Below are 15,536 nucleotides of genomic sequence, written 5' to 3'. Positions count from 1 at the left end.
TCCCCTCTTGCACTACAACTACAACCACTACTACCATCGGCAACACCACGGCCGCCACCACACTCAAAGAAAATAAAATTAAATGAATATAATTAATCCCCATTTAATATACCACGTACAAAAAATTGTAGAGACCTGCACTGCCAGTATAAATCTCCGTTTTCAAACAAAACATCTTCTAAAATCTCCAACTATTAACTTACAACTTTGAAAACGTGCCTTTTCCTATGCTGGACCTTTTTTATGGAATAAATAAACAAGTCAATTATTGTCAGTGGGCTATATAAAACTCTAAACGAGAGAGAGAGAGAGAGAGAGAGAGAGAGAGAGATAAACGGAATTTTACGCCCACTCGACACAAACTATATAATTCGCTTGAACATAAGGTCTTTAGCTTTGGAGTTTTAGTATGATATACAGGGAAAGGCGCTCAACTTATATTGGTACCCAAAACCTTCAAAAGGAATTGGTGGTGGGTTGCCCCCCCCCCCCATATTCGCATATTTTGTCTAGACTGTACGTCCGTCGGTCTGTCTGCCCGTCACACATTTTGGGAGACAATGACAATGATATAGCACCGTTACACACTAAGATTTTGGCTCCTTTTGATGATCGCGCATATTTGAACGTAACTTCCTGGATTATGGCCCCTGATTGTTTGAAAATCTCATTTTTAGCTTGTGGATTCTCTAGAGGTCCCAATCTTTTTTCGATTTTAAAAACCATTTAAATATATCACTATTCCACCATAATGAAGTTTGAATTCAAATTTCGGGAAGTCGAAATGAAATTGCCCGAATAAATGGCAGCTCTTTGTGCGCAAATTGTGTAAAAGTATGTAATACGAAGGTTGTGGACCCTCTACAGGTCGCAATTTTTATCCGATTTTGATGAAACTTAAAACATATTTTATATCCCAAAGATCTCAGTCCCTTTTGATATATATTTGCGCTTTTCAGACCATAACTTTCTGGATTATGGCCCCTGATTGTACAAAAAATCACTTTTGTTTTTATCCTGTTCTCTATCCATCTCTAGCAAAATGTGGCCGTATCTTGCCTGACAGCCGCTGGTACCGGAAAGCTAACGTCTGGGCGCACCGTGTTAATACACTGTGCCGCTGACTGCGTTATAGACTAACCGCTTGCCTCAATTTAGTCCTTACCTCCCTACACCGCTTCCATAAAAACAAAAAATAAACACAAACAGTCCTAATTATAAACTTTTATAAGTATTCCCTCTTATAGGGATGTCTGAAATATATAAATATGAGTTACGACTACATAATTAACCATTCATTTTCATTTGTTGCATTTTTCAGATGAAGTTGGTAAAGAAATGTATATAGTGAATAGAGGACGTCTTCAAGTGGTAGCTGATAATGGAAAGACCATGCTAGCCACTCTAAAACCGGGCAGCTACTTCGGTGAAATTAGTATCCTGAATATGGGGACCGCAGGCAACAGACGAACTGCTTCCGTCAGATCTGTCGGCTACTCTGATCTCTTTTGTTTATCGAAAAAAGACTTATGGGATGTTTTAAAAGAATATCCCGCGGCCAGAGTTAAATTAGAAGCCATAGCAGTGAAGCGGTTGGAAAAATATAAAAAAGCTCCATTAGAAAAAAGTAAGTTGCAACATGCAATTTTCTGTCGCTTGCTCTGTTCTTACCTTATATGTTTTCGATTAAAATTTAGGATTTACGCTCACGGCACATTTTATTCCGTCATTCATTGACGTTTATACTGCATGGAAGTTGGGAGGCGGGTCGGGGGCTATTATAAAGCCGGGATTTTGTGATCAAGGGTTAAGTATTGATTAGATCCAATCTTGTTGGGTCATTAAAAAATTGTTTGTCTACTATATTTAAATTTTCTCGGGTTGTTGTTTCAGCTGTGGATAGACTATGTTAGAAATGTAATGAAAATAGTCAAATAATCGACTTTTGCTACCAAATCCATATGAACCTTACCAAATGACCTAGATGAGCTATATTCCGATCAGGGCGCATTTTCATATCTTACCTTTGATTCCATACATGTAATTATTTTGGGTATTGGACTGCTTTATCAGTTGGGGTATAATTTAAATCATACTTTAAATTCCATTCCCACATTAAATTTGTGCCGATTCAGGGCATAACTAATGGGTTAATTTAAAAGTGGAAATTTAATTTTAGAGTCTGGATCTAGGAAGTCGGATGTCGGAAGTTACCACTCGGCTTTCAGAAAATTGTCATATGATTTATTAGGTTCTTATGCGGTTAATATATCGCCGATAACAGTTCTCTGTATGAAACCCAGTATTAAAGAATAAATAGTAGTAGGTTGGTCTAGCCAAGGGCATGGTTAGAACTTCTGATTAAAAGAATCGGTGTGAATAACACAGACGATATGATATGACAAAGGTCGTTCTCACAATATCGTTCCATATCTATAGCCATTATTTTAATCACGATTGTCCCGCATTGAGTGATTATTAATGCGAAGATTTGTATTTAATTTTTGTGAGGTCTGTGAATAGTCGCGAGACAAATGGGTCAATTCCTAACTGGGTTCCAGACAAGTTGATTCATCATTGAAGATATTATAATCCTTTGCTTAAAACTCTGAAATTATCTCTTGAAGGCCTTTAAGATGTCCGTTGGTAGTGGGTCAGTTAATAGTTTCTGTACAATGGTGGCATCATTCAGATATATCCCGTTTCTCAAAACGATTATAAATGTGTTAAAGGAAAGATTTAATGATCAAATATTTTCAAAACTCACATGAAATAATTGTATAATCATAACTATTAAGAGACGGTTTCTGTTTTTGCTATCCTTATATTTTTTACATTACAAATCATACGGGTTAACCCCTGTAATTAAAATCGTCACATCTCGACGATTATCTACATGGATAAAACCGTGTAATGCGTTGGAGAGAATAATTTGTATTTAATGGTATCTGAATTAAAGTCATTAATTTGAACCGGAGGGGTATTTTCCTCTTAATTTTCCGTCCGGATGCTCAGATAAAATTCCCTCTGGCGATCGTCCCTATGGTACAGTGGGCTTTTATCGCGTTGGCGTGGAACACTCGTTACACTTTAGGTACAGATGAGAAAAGACGAAACCTTTCTGCACCTTAGTTCTTCACGAGAGTGACATTCAATGTTATATTCTGTAATTAAAGTGTCTTCAAGAACGGTACTTGTTTCACTGTGGGCTTTTATCGCGTTGGCGTGTAACACCGTTACACTTTAGGTATACACTGTAACAAAAATTTCCGTGAAAAAACGTAAAAAATTCCGGAAACAAAAATTACCAGGAAAATTTTACCCGTATTTGTTTTTCCTGTAATTTACAGAAATTCCTTCAATTAACATAAATTCCATTTTCAAATTCAGAAAAAAAAATCCTGGTAAATTTTCTTTCCTGAGCATGAAGATGATAAAAATTTCATTGAATTAACCATTGACTTTATACCCGTGCGTCAAATAGCTTTATCTAACGTCCGCTTCCACCGAAGTGATATCGCAGATAATCTTTAAACATAACCTCTTTTCGCTAATTTATGAATCTAGAGCAAGGTATCACAACCCGCCACTCGTCAGTGGTTGGAGGCTTTCAGTGGTAGACTCTGCTATAGAGACAACCTGACTTACACTGGCCAACGGGTTGTACTATTTGGATTTAAGCCTGCTTGATTACCAGATATTACAACCTTACCACACGAGGCATTAAAACATATTTTTACATATTTATGAAAATACTTACAATCTGATTTCCGTATGATGAATAACAATACACTTTATAGATCTTATAAATAATGGAAATTAGATATACATTTCAATTAATATACCAAACGTTACAAAATATGATTCTTCATATTATGGTTAATCCATTGAAATGAATACTATAACATGATCATTATTATAAATGATTATATATGTATATGATTACTTATCGTTGTACCGCTTATCCCATAAAATAACAGAATTAAGTCCATTACAGAACGGAATAAAACATTTTATCCCTAAATTTCACGGAACTTCCTTGTCATTCCACCGTTTATTCCGTAAAATAACAGGATTAAGTCCATTATAGAAGGGAATAAAACATTTTATCCCTAAATTTCACGGAAAGTTCCTGTTAAATACTGAATATTCCACAGAAATATATAAAACACGTAATTTGAAGAAATAATTCATGCTTTTAACACAATTTTACCAAAAAAATCCTTCGATTAACAGAAAAAAGGTGTTAAACTACGGAATTCGGCCACATCAAAAATGGATATTTTTTACAGTGTAGCTGAGAAAAGACGAAACCTTGCTGCACCTTAATTCTTCACCAAAGAGTCATTCAATGTCGTTCTATTCTGTAATGTTAATGTCTTCAACAACGGGTACTTATTTTTGGGGTTGATGTAGGGCACATCGACAGATGACACTATCCTAGAGCCATGGTACATGTAGTCCTTTCATTCGGTGGAATTACAATATATCAGAGAAGGCCCACAACGAGCATTCATTATACTATTTTAATTTGGTATTTTATTTACGAAAATCAAACATAAATCCAACTTTTAAAAAAACAAACATACTTGTAGATCAGTCATTCAGAAGCAAATTAACTAAACGGTTAAATAGAGCCGCTGGTTGCAATGTTTTAAAACTTTTCCTAAAATGAGGCTTCCTTGGAATTTTGATGGAGATTTTTTACTTGTTACTTGCGGTGAAATATAACTAGGCTTCCTACTCTTTGTCGCTAGGCGGGTAAGACGTTGGCTTGCTAAACTGGAGGTTGGGTGTTCGATCTTCGCATTGGACCGAGAAAATTCATCCAGATAATTCGGTGTGGTCCCCCCTTGTCAGTGGTACAGAAAAGAGGGCCTGGCAAGGGACAACGTATAGTCGTTAGGATGGGACGAAAACCGGAGGTCCCATGTACACATTGACGTGCACGTAAGAGATCCCTTGGCAGTTGGAATTGGATATAAGAGTAGGCCGTAGTGCCTCTGTCCGGGCGAAATTCCCCTCATAGCACACTGCTTCCTGCGAAAGGGGCAGTGAACTTTAATAAGGGGGGGGGGGGTCTCTTCCCCCGTGCTATGTGGGTCACGGGGCCCTCCCTAGTGACGGATCATTTGGTCACCGGCCAGTGGGAAGGGGGTCCCATTGCCAGTCCGGGCCCGATCGGTTCGTGAACCTGTTTGAGTGAGAAACGGGGGCACAACGGAAATATTGGACAATTAACAAGACCGCTACCTGTAAACCAGAAATAATATTTCGGGTTTCGGGTTATGGAAACATTTCTGATATCAACTACCTAATAATTTCAAAAAATAGGCCACTGTGTTTCACGATTTTTGGGAAATGGGTTTTTATTATTTTTTTCTAACAAATATGAAAAAATATTTTTTTGTCAGCAAATCGCCGGGCCCCTTCGGAGCCTGGGCCAAGGCATTTGCCTCTGTTGTCCTCGCCATGATCAGTCACTGCTCCTCCATCAGAAAATTTTGAAAATGGGACGGCCGCAAACGCGTTTTTCAGCCCAGTAAATCGTTCTCTAGCAAACTCTGAACAATGAACATAGTGACAAGACATAGATCCCACGACAGTGGGCCATTGGGCAAGTCAGTACAAAATATATGGCAGATAGATGTCAGAACATAACCAATGGGCTAATATGAGACTAGGTGCAAGGTGCCACGTCCCCAAATCAATAACCCACACGATGATCCCTGACTGCTCTCTATTACAAACAGTGGGTATTTTTAGAACTATGGTCTGCAATTTTCTTTTCGCGGGGGAGGAGTGGGGGCTGCTGTATGGCGTATGCCCGTCTTCATTAGCCCGGTCAGGAGCAGAAGAGTAGGACGTTAAACCCCATTTCATGTCATGTAATTTCCTACTCTTTATCACAATGGGACAATAACAGGTGTTTAAATCTATATTTTGTATATTTTTCAGTTGCCATGCCACGTAGTAAAAGTACTCCTGGTTTAGTTGAATCTGCTGGGAAAATACCAATACAGACGTCAATAGTTACCAGGCACAGTACTCTGCCCGCTAATATGTTGATCCAAAAAATGAGCGCAGACGACGGGTCGGCCATGCGACCTGAGAGTCACAGTGAGGACAATCTAATAGCTAGATGTACTGAAGGACAATCTGCTGATTCTAAACGCGTTGTTAGAAATCTTACCACTTCAATGACAATATCGAGTCTGACCTCCTACGCGGAGGAGGAAGCTTCGCCATTGCAATCGCCAGGCAGTGGTGATCAAACTAAAGTGTATAGCCCCCCATTATCCCCGCGTTCTGTTGTACCCCCTGTGAGTTGCACCACAACAGTGACTTCTACTAATGCACCACCCGCATTTCTTGAACCTTATCATCAGCATTCTCAATACACAATTCCGCCTCATTTTACACAAGCGTTCCCGTTCGTCAGTCCCCCACAGATGACATATCTATCTCCGTATTGTGCCTCGCCCAATTTCCCCGCAACACCAAGTGCAAATATGTTGTCGTCACCGAACATGTACGCTCAGGCAAATAGTATGAACGCCTCTCAGACAAGTCTGCTTCCTCCTTACCAGCCGCCCCATACCGTTCAACAACAGCAACAAACTCTACAGACACCGGGTAACACATTCCTTCATCCTGTATCTCCCATGCCTGGCTCACCAATGCCACCAAGCTTGAGTCCTATAGGTGGACAATCTCCAAATCATCCACAGTCTGAACAATTGCTTGGTGAAATTGGGCGTTTGCGCGAAAGGCTTGCACAGCTAGAGACAGAGAATACGTCACTGACCGTGAAACTCAACCAACAACAGTGGGATGTAGAAAACAGACTGGCTGAACTGGAAATGCACATTTGTCAGAGTGATAGTGTGGGGAGCACAGGTAGTGGAGGCGAGGACAAAATTGAAAAAATAGCTCCGATTAATCGGGAATCTATTATATGAGAACGGACTCGATAAAGTCGTAAATAATTGGCTTTGACAGTATCCAACAGTATCCAAAGGAATCGAGTAAGAAAGTTCTAACATAAACATGTTTCCGAAAGGAACCATTAGATGTTCTCACGTTACAAATTAATTGTTTGTTTCTCTAAGATAAGCCAAATGAAACAAATTCGGGTACATCATGTTCGAGCTTATTTTCAAAGATAGAATTGAATCGATAGTGAAATTTGAAGACGAGTGTCTTTGATGATAACAAATGACATTCCAAAAAAATCTAATAAAACCAGAAAGCGTTTCAGGATTGAACATTTACATTGAAAAAAAATAATAAGTTGTAATGCATTTTGCCTCATACAATGATGCATTAGGTTGATGTGAGAAAAAATAAATTCCGGGTCGATAAAAATTCAAGGATCACCATTTCCTGTGTATTAATCTTCATTCCAGAATTGAAAAAGTAATAGGAATACCATAAAATAGATTAAAATCTTATGTTTCACCTTTTGAAGAACTGTGACAAAGTATGATATAATTTTTGTAAACTCGAAACCGAGAAGTGAACTGTGGTGAATATTTATTGAAGGAACACGAATTCTTAATTTGTAAACCAATTCTGTAGAACCATACTATAGCTTTGACAAGAAAATTCAATTTGCGGTGATCGATCTTATATTAATATAAGATAAAGAAAAATGAACAAAGAAGAAGACAATTGATATTGAATGCATGTCAGTTTATATTTAATTTTGTGTCTTCAATTATTGCGTAATGATATTAACCGTTTCCGTTTTCGTGTGTACCTTAATCGTAGAAATGGGTATGTATTATGATTAGTGCAATTTGTTGCACTAGTTGATTGACTTATTGGAAATGAAATGAAGTTTAGCGTTCTACTGCTGGCTCGTTTGAAACATGTACATAAATTCGAAGACCTCACTTTGACAAAGGGTTGATCTACTAGGTAAAGTGGCTAGAATTGGAAGACTAAAGTATATAGCGAAAGGAAATAAACTTTGGTTATTAGTCTAGAAACTTTAAGTTCTCCGATTCAGTGCATTGTACTGTATATGACCTGTGAAAATTGGAATATTGTGTATTCTCTGTTTAATGATAAAATTAAGCAAGAATGTCTTTCCTCGCACATTTAACTTCAGTAGGTATCACATTTACACCTGTTAGCGATCCTATCGTGCGTTCTGACGTGAATCATTCACGGGAGACTGCCATATTTTATATTTATTATTCCGATGTCACAAAGGTCTTCAAAATATGGAATAAGTAAGTTGCATATTATTACGACCAATAAATTATCAACACATTTGTTTACCCTCAACACAATCGTCGCCTATTTTGGGGTTTTTTCAGGTCGTGGATACAATTACTCTACTCTTATGAACGAAGATTTAACCCAGCGAATGGGTTGAACACACCCGATTGCTTGATAAAATGTGTTTAAAATTCAATCAGTTAGAGAGTTAATTCGAGTGCAGTCTAAACAAGCACGTCAAACTGGTTCGGTAGCTAAAATGTGGTTACCAGTAATCGAAAGCTACTCGAGCTGGACAAGGCGTATTTCACGTCTGTCAGACCAAAAGTTGTAACAGTGATGTGATTATAAAATAGAAGAGACTGGAACAAAAGAGTATAAAATGACATATCAGGGATCATAGATTATAACTATGGGCTTACTAGGCCTAAATATTGATTGTTATTAGTACTATTGATATTGTTAAATTTTTATGTGGTAACCTTTGGATTTCTGTAAAATGGTTGTGATTTTAAAATTATAATCTATTACAGGGTCTTTAACCAATAGGACCTTCTTCCAGATGTTGCTGCGGTACTGTTAATATTTTTATGCCTCTAATATAATAGAATAATCTAATGTTGAAAGCATTCTGTATATAGATCAATATTATTTAAATAATTGAAATGTTTAGAGAATGCATTAGAAGAAAAATCTAAATAAATATATATATAATTGTTCGTATTGTTGCTGATTATTATAGATACGAAACAATGGTGTATTTAAGAATAGCCTATATTAATATAGGCGTCGGTTGTTTTCATATATTTTATACAATATCTTGTCGGAGGTGTATATTTACGTCAATTGTCGACTGACAGTTTCAGATGTAAATTTTATTATGTTTATTGTTAGTTTTTCATTTTTAATTAATTTAGATTATTTATATAGATATTTCTGCGACATTTTGTCAATCTAAAACGTATACAGGATTAAGCGGCCGCCATTTGGAAACTTACATTATTGTGTATGATGAAAAAATTCAATTCGGAGCAAAGCAAGGTGAGCCTAGGGCTTGTTTCATTTTCTTCCCTTTTTGAAAGTAATAATATTTTAATTAATAAATCTTTACCTTCTTTATGATTAATATATTATAATATTAATTGATATTTTATTCATGGATAATATATATTATGAAATAAATGATTATTTATGACATTTTTTTTTCTTATCAAGTGTTAGGTGTTATGTTTGAGTTTTGACAGTATTATACGAAAGCTTAAACTGTTTGTTTTTATTCTTACGACAAAACAAGGGCTGTAAAATTTATCGTATTAAACTGATGATAAATGAACACATCTTGATTGTTTTTAATCAAAGGGGTAGGAGTGTTAAATGGCCGAATGGTTAGCGCCTGCGCATTGTATCATAAGGTCTGTCATTGAGCAAACTGTTGTGGTTCCCACTTCCCGGTTGTACGTGACAAGAAATAGGATCGTCTCCAACCTCGCGGGTTTTCTCCGTCTCCTCCGGTTTCCTCCCACTGCTAAAGACTACTACGCACAAGCGAATTATTGAAATAAAATTGAACCATATGTTAGTCTCGAAATGACCTAGTTTGTGTCGAGTGGACGTTAAACCCCATTTCTCTCTCTCTCTCTCTCTCCTTAATCAAAGGAAAGTGATAACCGGAAGCTATCATTTGCACCAATTTCGAATGCAGTGGTGAAGGTGTTCATGGAATTTAGTCGTTCAAGATCATGCAACTGGTTACGTCGTCTTGTCGGTTTTACGGTGTAATTCGTTCCACGCAAGACAGGATATTCTGTTTCCTGAAAAGGTTCTGCTGTGCGAGCTTACACGAACACACAAAGTTACTTTCTTTTGTATATTTATGGAGAGAATGGTAAAGGAGTGATAGACAAACTAGGTTGTGTGCTATGAGGGAAATTTTGCCCGGACAGCGGCGCTACGGCCTAAACTGCCAAGGGATCTTTCAGGTGCACGCCAATGTGTACACGGGGCCTCGGGTTTTCGTCCGATCCGAACAACTATACGTTGTCCCTTGCCAGGCCCTCGGTCCTGCACCACTGACAAGGGGGAACCACGCCGGAAAATCTGGATGAACTGTCTCAACCAACGCAGGGATCGTCTTACTCACTGAGCGATCGTGGCCTCAAATTGTAAACAGTTCATCCATTATAAAAAATGATATTTACATAATGAAATGTATTAATCCGTCATGTTATCCCTGCGTTTAAAGTAGCTAAGTCTCCAACTCAATATCATCAAAAATCTTCAACATTGAAAAAACGAATTATTTGTCAATTCAAATCAACAGTGGTCTTGTGATCTTACAGGGAAAAGATGGGCTTCTGATATCCAAATAAATATTTTACCATTGGTACACGAATCGTGTACCATAATGAGTTTCAGCGCCATTGGAAATTACAGTAAAAACAGAAACGGTTGAATGTAAATCAGTTTATATACATTCACATTACATTATTATATGCGCTGCGACCCATTTGTGACAATTTCTAGGTCCCAAATGTTAGCGATTTAGCTCCTTTAATGAGGTTAACTACACTAATGTACACAAAGTGGCCAATATAGTTCACTGTTGATTTTCGGATGTATGGTGTATTGAAAACAATAATTATATATCTGGTTATGTCCTGTTTCATAAGTTGTCGGAAAAATAATTTTATAATCTAAACTATACGCTAATTCGGCCAATCACTTGGGATGAGTTACTTTCCCATGGAATATACGCTTATACCTTTTATAATTAATGTTCCTAAACGTGTATGGTTTAAGAAATATATTATGGATGTACTATGTAAGAGCAAAAAATCTGCCTATTGGAGGTTTTTATTTTGGACTCAAATTATATAAAAAAATATTATTTAGAAATTTGTTCACATGACAAGCATATAATCAACTCTCTAGAACATCGGGTGGCGGAGATCTAAACGGATTGAAATACGATCGCCATTTATTGATTTAATATAAAAATGGACTGAGTCTCGATTAACATGTAGCGTTGCTGCGATAATATACTATATATGATAGATCTTAGCAAAACTTCAAACAGTGATAACATCGCTCAGGATAAAGTAATCAATATATTAATTTTGAATTATCTATTTTAAAAACCTAGAACGACCAGGTAATTATCTAAATCTTACATAATGCATCTTTAAAGAATCTGCATTTTACCCAGCTTATCTATATGTATTTATAGGTTAGTGGATATCGACCAACCAGAATACAGTATGCTATTTTAATACGTTCAGATGGCAATCATGTTCAAATTTATATGTGGAACCGATATAATGAAGGTTCATTTCAAATGATATCAATATCAATACAGTTATAGGTATTTTAAATGATCGTAAAGATAAAAAGATGGGTTGTTTATTTTTATAAAGAAACCGTTTCGTTACAGGATTCGGTACAAAATTCGATTGGATCTGTAATTTTATCAAAATGGGTTGGGGTTTTTGTTTTTTTTGGTTAAACAAAATTAAGATATACCGCGTAAGAATTTCGACTAAATTCTGCTTCAGAACCACATGTAACGTGAAGACGGCTGAGACCAAAATGTAATTTCTGTATTCATCTTGATGGCCAACAACACTTTTTTGCAGTAGTACTTTTTATCTGTAAAGGAGTCAAGGATATGTTATGAAGAATATCAAAAGCTGACATTTTTATACATTCCTCGTAAGTTTCTATTAATTCTCAGTTACGCGACTTTTCTTTAATAGATTCCGGAAGTTCCAAGCAACCTGTCTAAATACCCTGTTGGTCGTGAACTATAAGGAGAGAGGAAAGTATCAATTTTAAATGTCTGCTCAAGATGATATCCCTATTTACGGTTGTATGGATGGATATCTGAAATATGTTGAATCAAATGGGTCCAATTCTTAAAACTTTTGAATCTGATGTATGACGTAAATGGAGATCTATAGCAGTAGCCATTAACAGATTTGAGAGATGCTTCGCAATGGAATGTAAAAGATTTAGAAAACTACAGAAAAAGGGACTTCCATTACGATTCACTTATCATGAAAAACTCTTTCTGGGCCTTTTAAATCTGTCTAGACTATTGCAGATAAAAAAGTCATTGGTCAACTTAAACCCCTATCGGATCGCCCACGAAGTAGACACGCTGCTCCTGGATGTCCAAAATCGCTGCGAGTTTATCTTTTCTATGGTTATTTGCGGTGTTTCTATGGTTCAATTACCAATATTTACGGCATTTGTACGAATTGTTACGAATAGCCAACAGAATCATTACCATTTGCTGTGTTGTCATTTCTATACAGTACACGCCATTATTATATACGAATATGCATCCACACCAACGTGTACACGTGGCCTCGATTTTTGGACACATCCAAGTCACACACACACCCCCCCGCACTGTGCCACTTGTAAGGAGAGAGAGAGAGAAATGGGGTTTAACCTCCACTCGACACAAACTAGGTCATTTCGGGACTAACATATGGTTTAATTTTATTTCAATAATTCGCTTGCGCGTAGGGGTCTTTAGCAGCTGGAGGACCCGGAGAAAACCCTCGAGGTTGGAGCCACTGGTAAGGGGATACACTGCAGGAATTTGAATTTTCGTAGCTGACACCGGGATTGAACTCTGGACTAGCTTACTGAGTCACCGTGGCCCCCTTCAGCACGTTATATAGTACACCAATATCCAAGGTTGTGCAAGTTCCTCTACAGTTTTCTCCAAAAATACCCAAAGTTGCCAATGGTTGGCAAACCGTATAGACTCGTAGCAAACAATAACACGGGACGGGTGTGGAATTTAATAAGGAAAACAAAATACATGGAAAATGATTCTAAGCGAATTATTTGTAGCAGAGCAAAATACCTAAAGTTCTAAAGTCTTTTGATCCAAACAATACTGATTGCAAGTACATTCAATGGATCGGTAATGTGAATAATATATAGAATTCTCCCCACCAAGATTTAATTAATAATTGTCGGTTTAATTAGTGCTGATAATTAGCGAAAGTTTAATGAGCAGAGCGGAAAGTAAACAGGATGCTAACTCTCGTGACCTGGCTTTATCCTTCCTCACTTGGAATTTCACCTTGACAGTAGGTATGTCCTTCAAGAAACAACGGCACTTCATGACATATCACTTAACATCTAAATGACACTTTAATGGACATTTCCCTCAAGTGACATATTATTATGATTGACTTAATCAGAAATTTAGGGTGTTCTCTTGTAAGAACTAATTGTAGGGTAGGGTTTTATTATAAGACAAATTTGACACATCAGGCAGCAAAGGGTTTATTCTATTTATTTGTCTAAATACGTACATTATGATTTTTCTAAAACAGAAAGAATTCCATATTATGACAACAGTGTGGTTTAAAGAATTCTGAAAATATTCCTCTTCATAAATATATCTATAGTTAAGGCGGGTGTCTCCTCGCAAGTCATATGTATATCCATACATTACAGCCGGGGGCTAATATACTTGATAGTGAGGATGTGTAACCGTACCGGTTACTTTACTCGATTCGAGTTGAGAGTCTCTAGCTTCTCTTGCGCGGGACTAGATATGGATCTCTCTCAAACCCTATAGACCGCCCGTTGTGAAAACGGTCTAAAACACAGGTTCTTCTGGTTAGATCGTTTGTCTATAAGGACTATTTTCTTTATATTTTTCGTTGGTTCGTTTCTGGCTCCACGGAACAATTTCACAAAGTCCAAGTTGGTTTTAATAATTTTATAATTCCTTCAGACATATACATTATACAAGGTTTTGGCACGGTTCACACTTCTGACAGAGTTCTATAATAATTTTGCACTTACCACACGTACGTTTACAGCAGTAAAGTTCACGCCCGATAAATTCTTGACTAAGAAGTATCGTACTAGTTAGATTACGTTAATAAACTAACCTTCCTACGAAGTAGAAACGTGTCAGTCAAAACTTTAGTTTACTCTGTGGCCGTATCTTGACCTGCTGTACGTATCCAATTGTAGACCAAAATCTAAGACAATAATTGAAAATTATTCAAGAGCTTATATACCTTATCGTCAATTTTGTGACGAACAACTCGCTTACAAACCTGGATGTCTTTTTAGGAGAATTATAGGTTGTTGGTCACCCAATATAATTATGTTAGATGACCAAGGTACACCGTTGTACCATTAAGCTAAAAGACTCTGTCAAATGTACGATCCCGTTAATCTATGAAATACATTTAAGTTTCCTACATGATAATTTATTTAATAATCTTGTTCCTTGTTAAGGCTGAACGCAAATTAATAATTATTGATGTATTGAATACCTAAGCAAAGTAGTTCAGAATGTATTATACGATAATATATACCTACATGCTGATTACACTATTTTGCCTTTACCGTTTTTTCTTAGGACATCGAATTTTGTCTAATGGTTTGGATTGTTCGTACTGAAATATTCATAGAGAAAACAGTGCAATAATAATACAATATTTGAAATGAAAAAAGGATTATATTATTATATCAATCAAAACATGAACAAGATTACAGATTTGATCTTTCTGGAAGTCGGTTTTTGTGTTCTTCGGTGTCTGGAGAGGTATTCATTGGTCATTTGGTATATTTAACCCGTAGCAGTATACACAATGCTTTAGATATATTACACAAATATAGCCTAACGGCTAGCATACTTTTATGAACTAAAACATTTCGATGAGTTAAATTCAAAACACAATGTAGGGAGATTAAAGTGAACTGAATTATGGTGCATTATTTATTATATCAGCCGCTGTATCTAACATACTATTGTCAAATTTGTCGCTAAATTGTTTTCTTGTTTCTAGAGCTATATTGATTTTCAATTTTTTTTCTTTTAGGTCGCTCACTGTAACTTTTGCGAAAAGAGCTAATCGACTGTCAATAACATTAATGATCAAATGCATATGGTTTAATATAATTCAAATTGGCGCAAGAATATGAAATTGTACTGATACACGATATATACTTTACTGATAAATTAACGGCCTGCATTTGTGTTGGCGTATCAGTAAGCATAGGACGAGTGTGCGTGTGCCGCCAATGACCAAATGACTGTGGTAATATCGATTAGATTTAGTAAGGCTTGCGGGCATTTTCACATGGTTAAATCAGTGAAGGTGTTATTATGCTTCCAATTTATAAAACAACCTGAAATAGAAGAGTTGTTTGGAAATGAAATGAAATGGGGTTTTACCTTCCTACTGTTCTGTAGTGTGCTATGAGATGACATACTCTTATATTGAATTCCAACTGCCAAAGGATATTTGGGATTCCCCTTCCGT

At 36.6% G+C, this 15,536-nt stretch overlaps 1 protein-coding gene across 1 annotated transcript in view; it reads left to right on the top strand.

Moving 5' to 3' along the window:
• Positions 1-9,522, top strand: part of LOC126808838 (cyclic nucleotide-gated channel rod photoreceptor subunit alpha) — a 161,615-nt gene extending 152,093 nt beyond the window's left edge. The window contains exons 3-4 of the mRNA XM_050533828.2: positions 1,322-1,627; positions 5,959-9,522. Coding sequence (XP_050389785.1) covers positions 1,322-1,627; positions 5,959-6,962 — 1,310 coding nt within the window. The 3' untranslated portion in view covers positions 6,963-9,522. The remainder of the gene's footprint in view (positions 1-1,321; positions 1,628-5,958) is intronic.
• Positions 9,523-15,536: the final 6,014 nt, after the last annotated feature.

The sequence above is a fragment of the Patella vulgata genome, chromosome 1 (genome assembly GCF_932274485.2).
Source record: "Patella vulgata chromosome 1, xgPatVulg1.2, whole genome shotgun sequence".
Classification (NCBI taxonomy): domain Eukaryota; kingdom Metazoa; phylum Mollusca; class Gastropoda; family Patellidae; genus Patella; species Patella vulgata.
The sequence above is the reverse complement of the archived record's forward strand: the minus strand, read 5'-3'. Positions and strand labels throughout refer to the sequence as shown.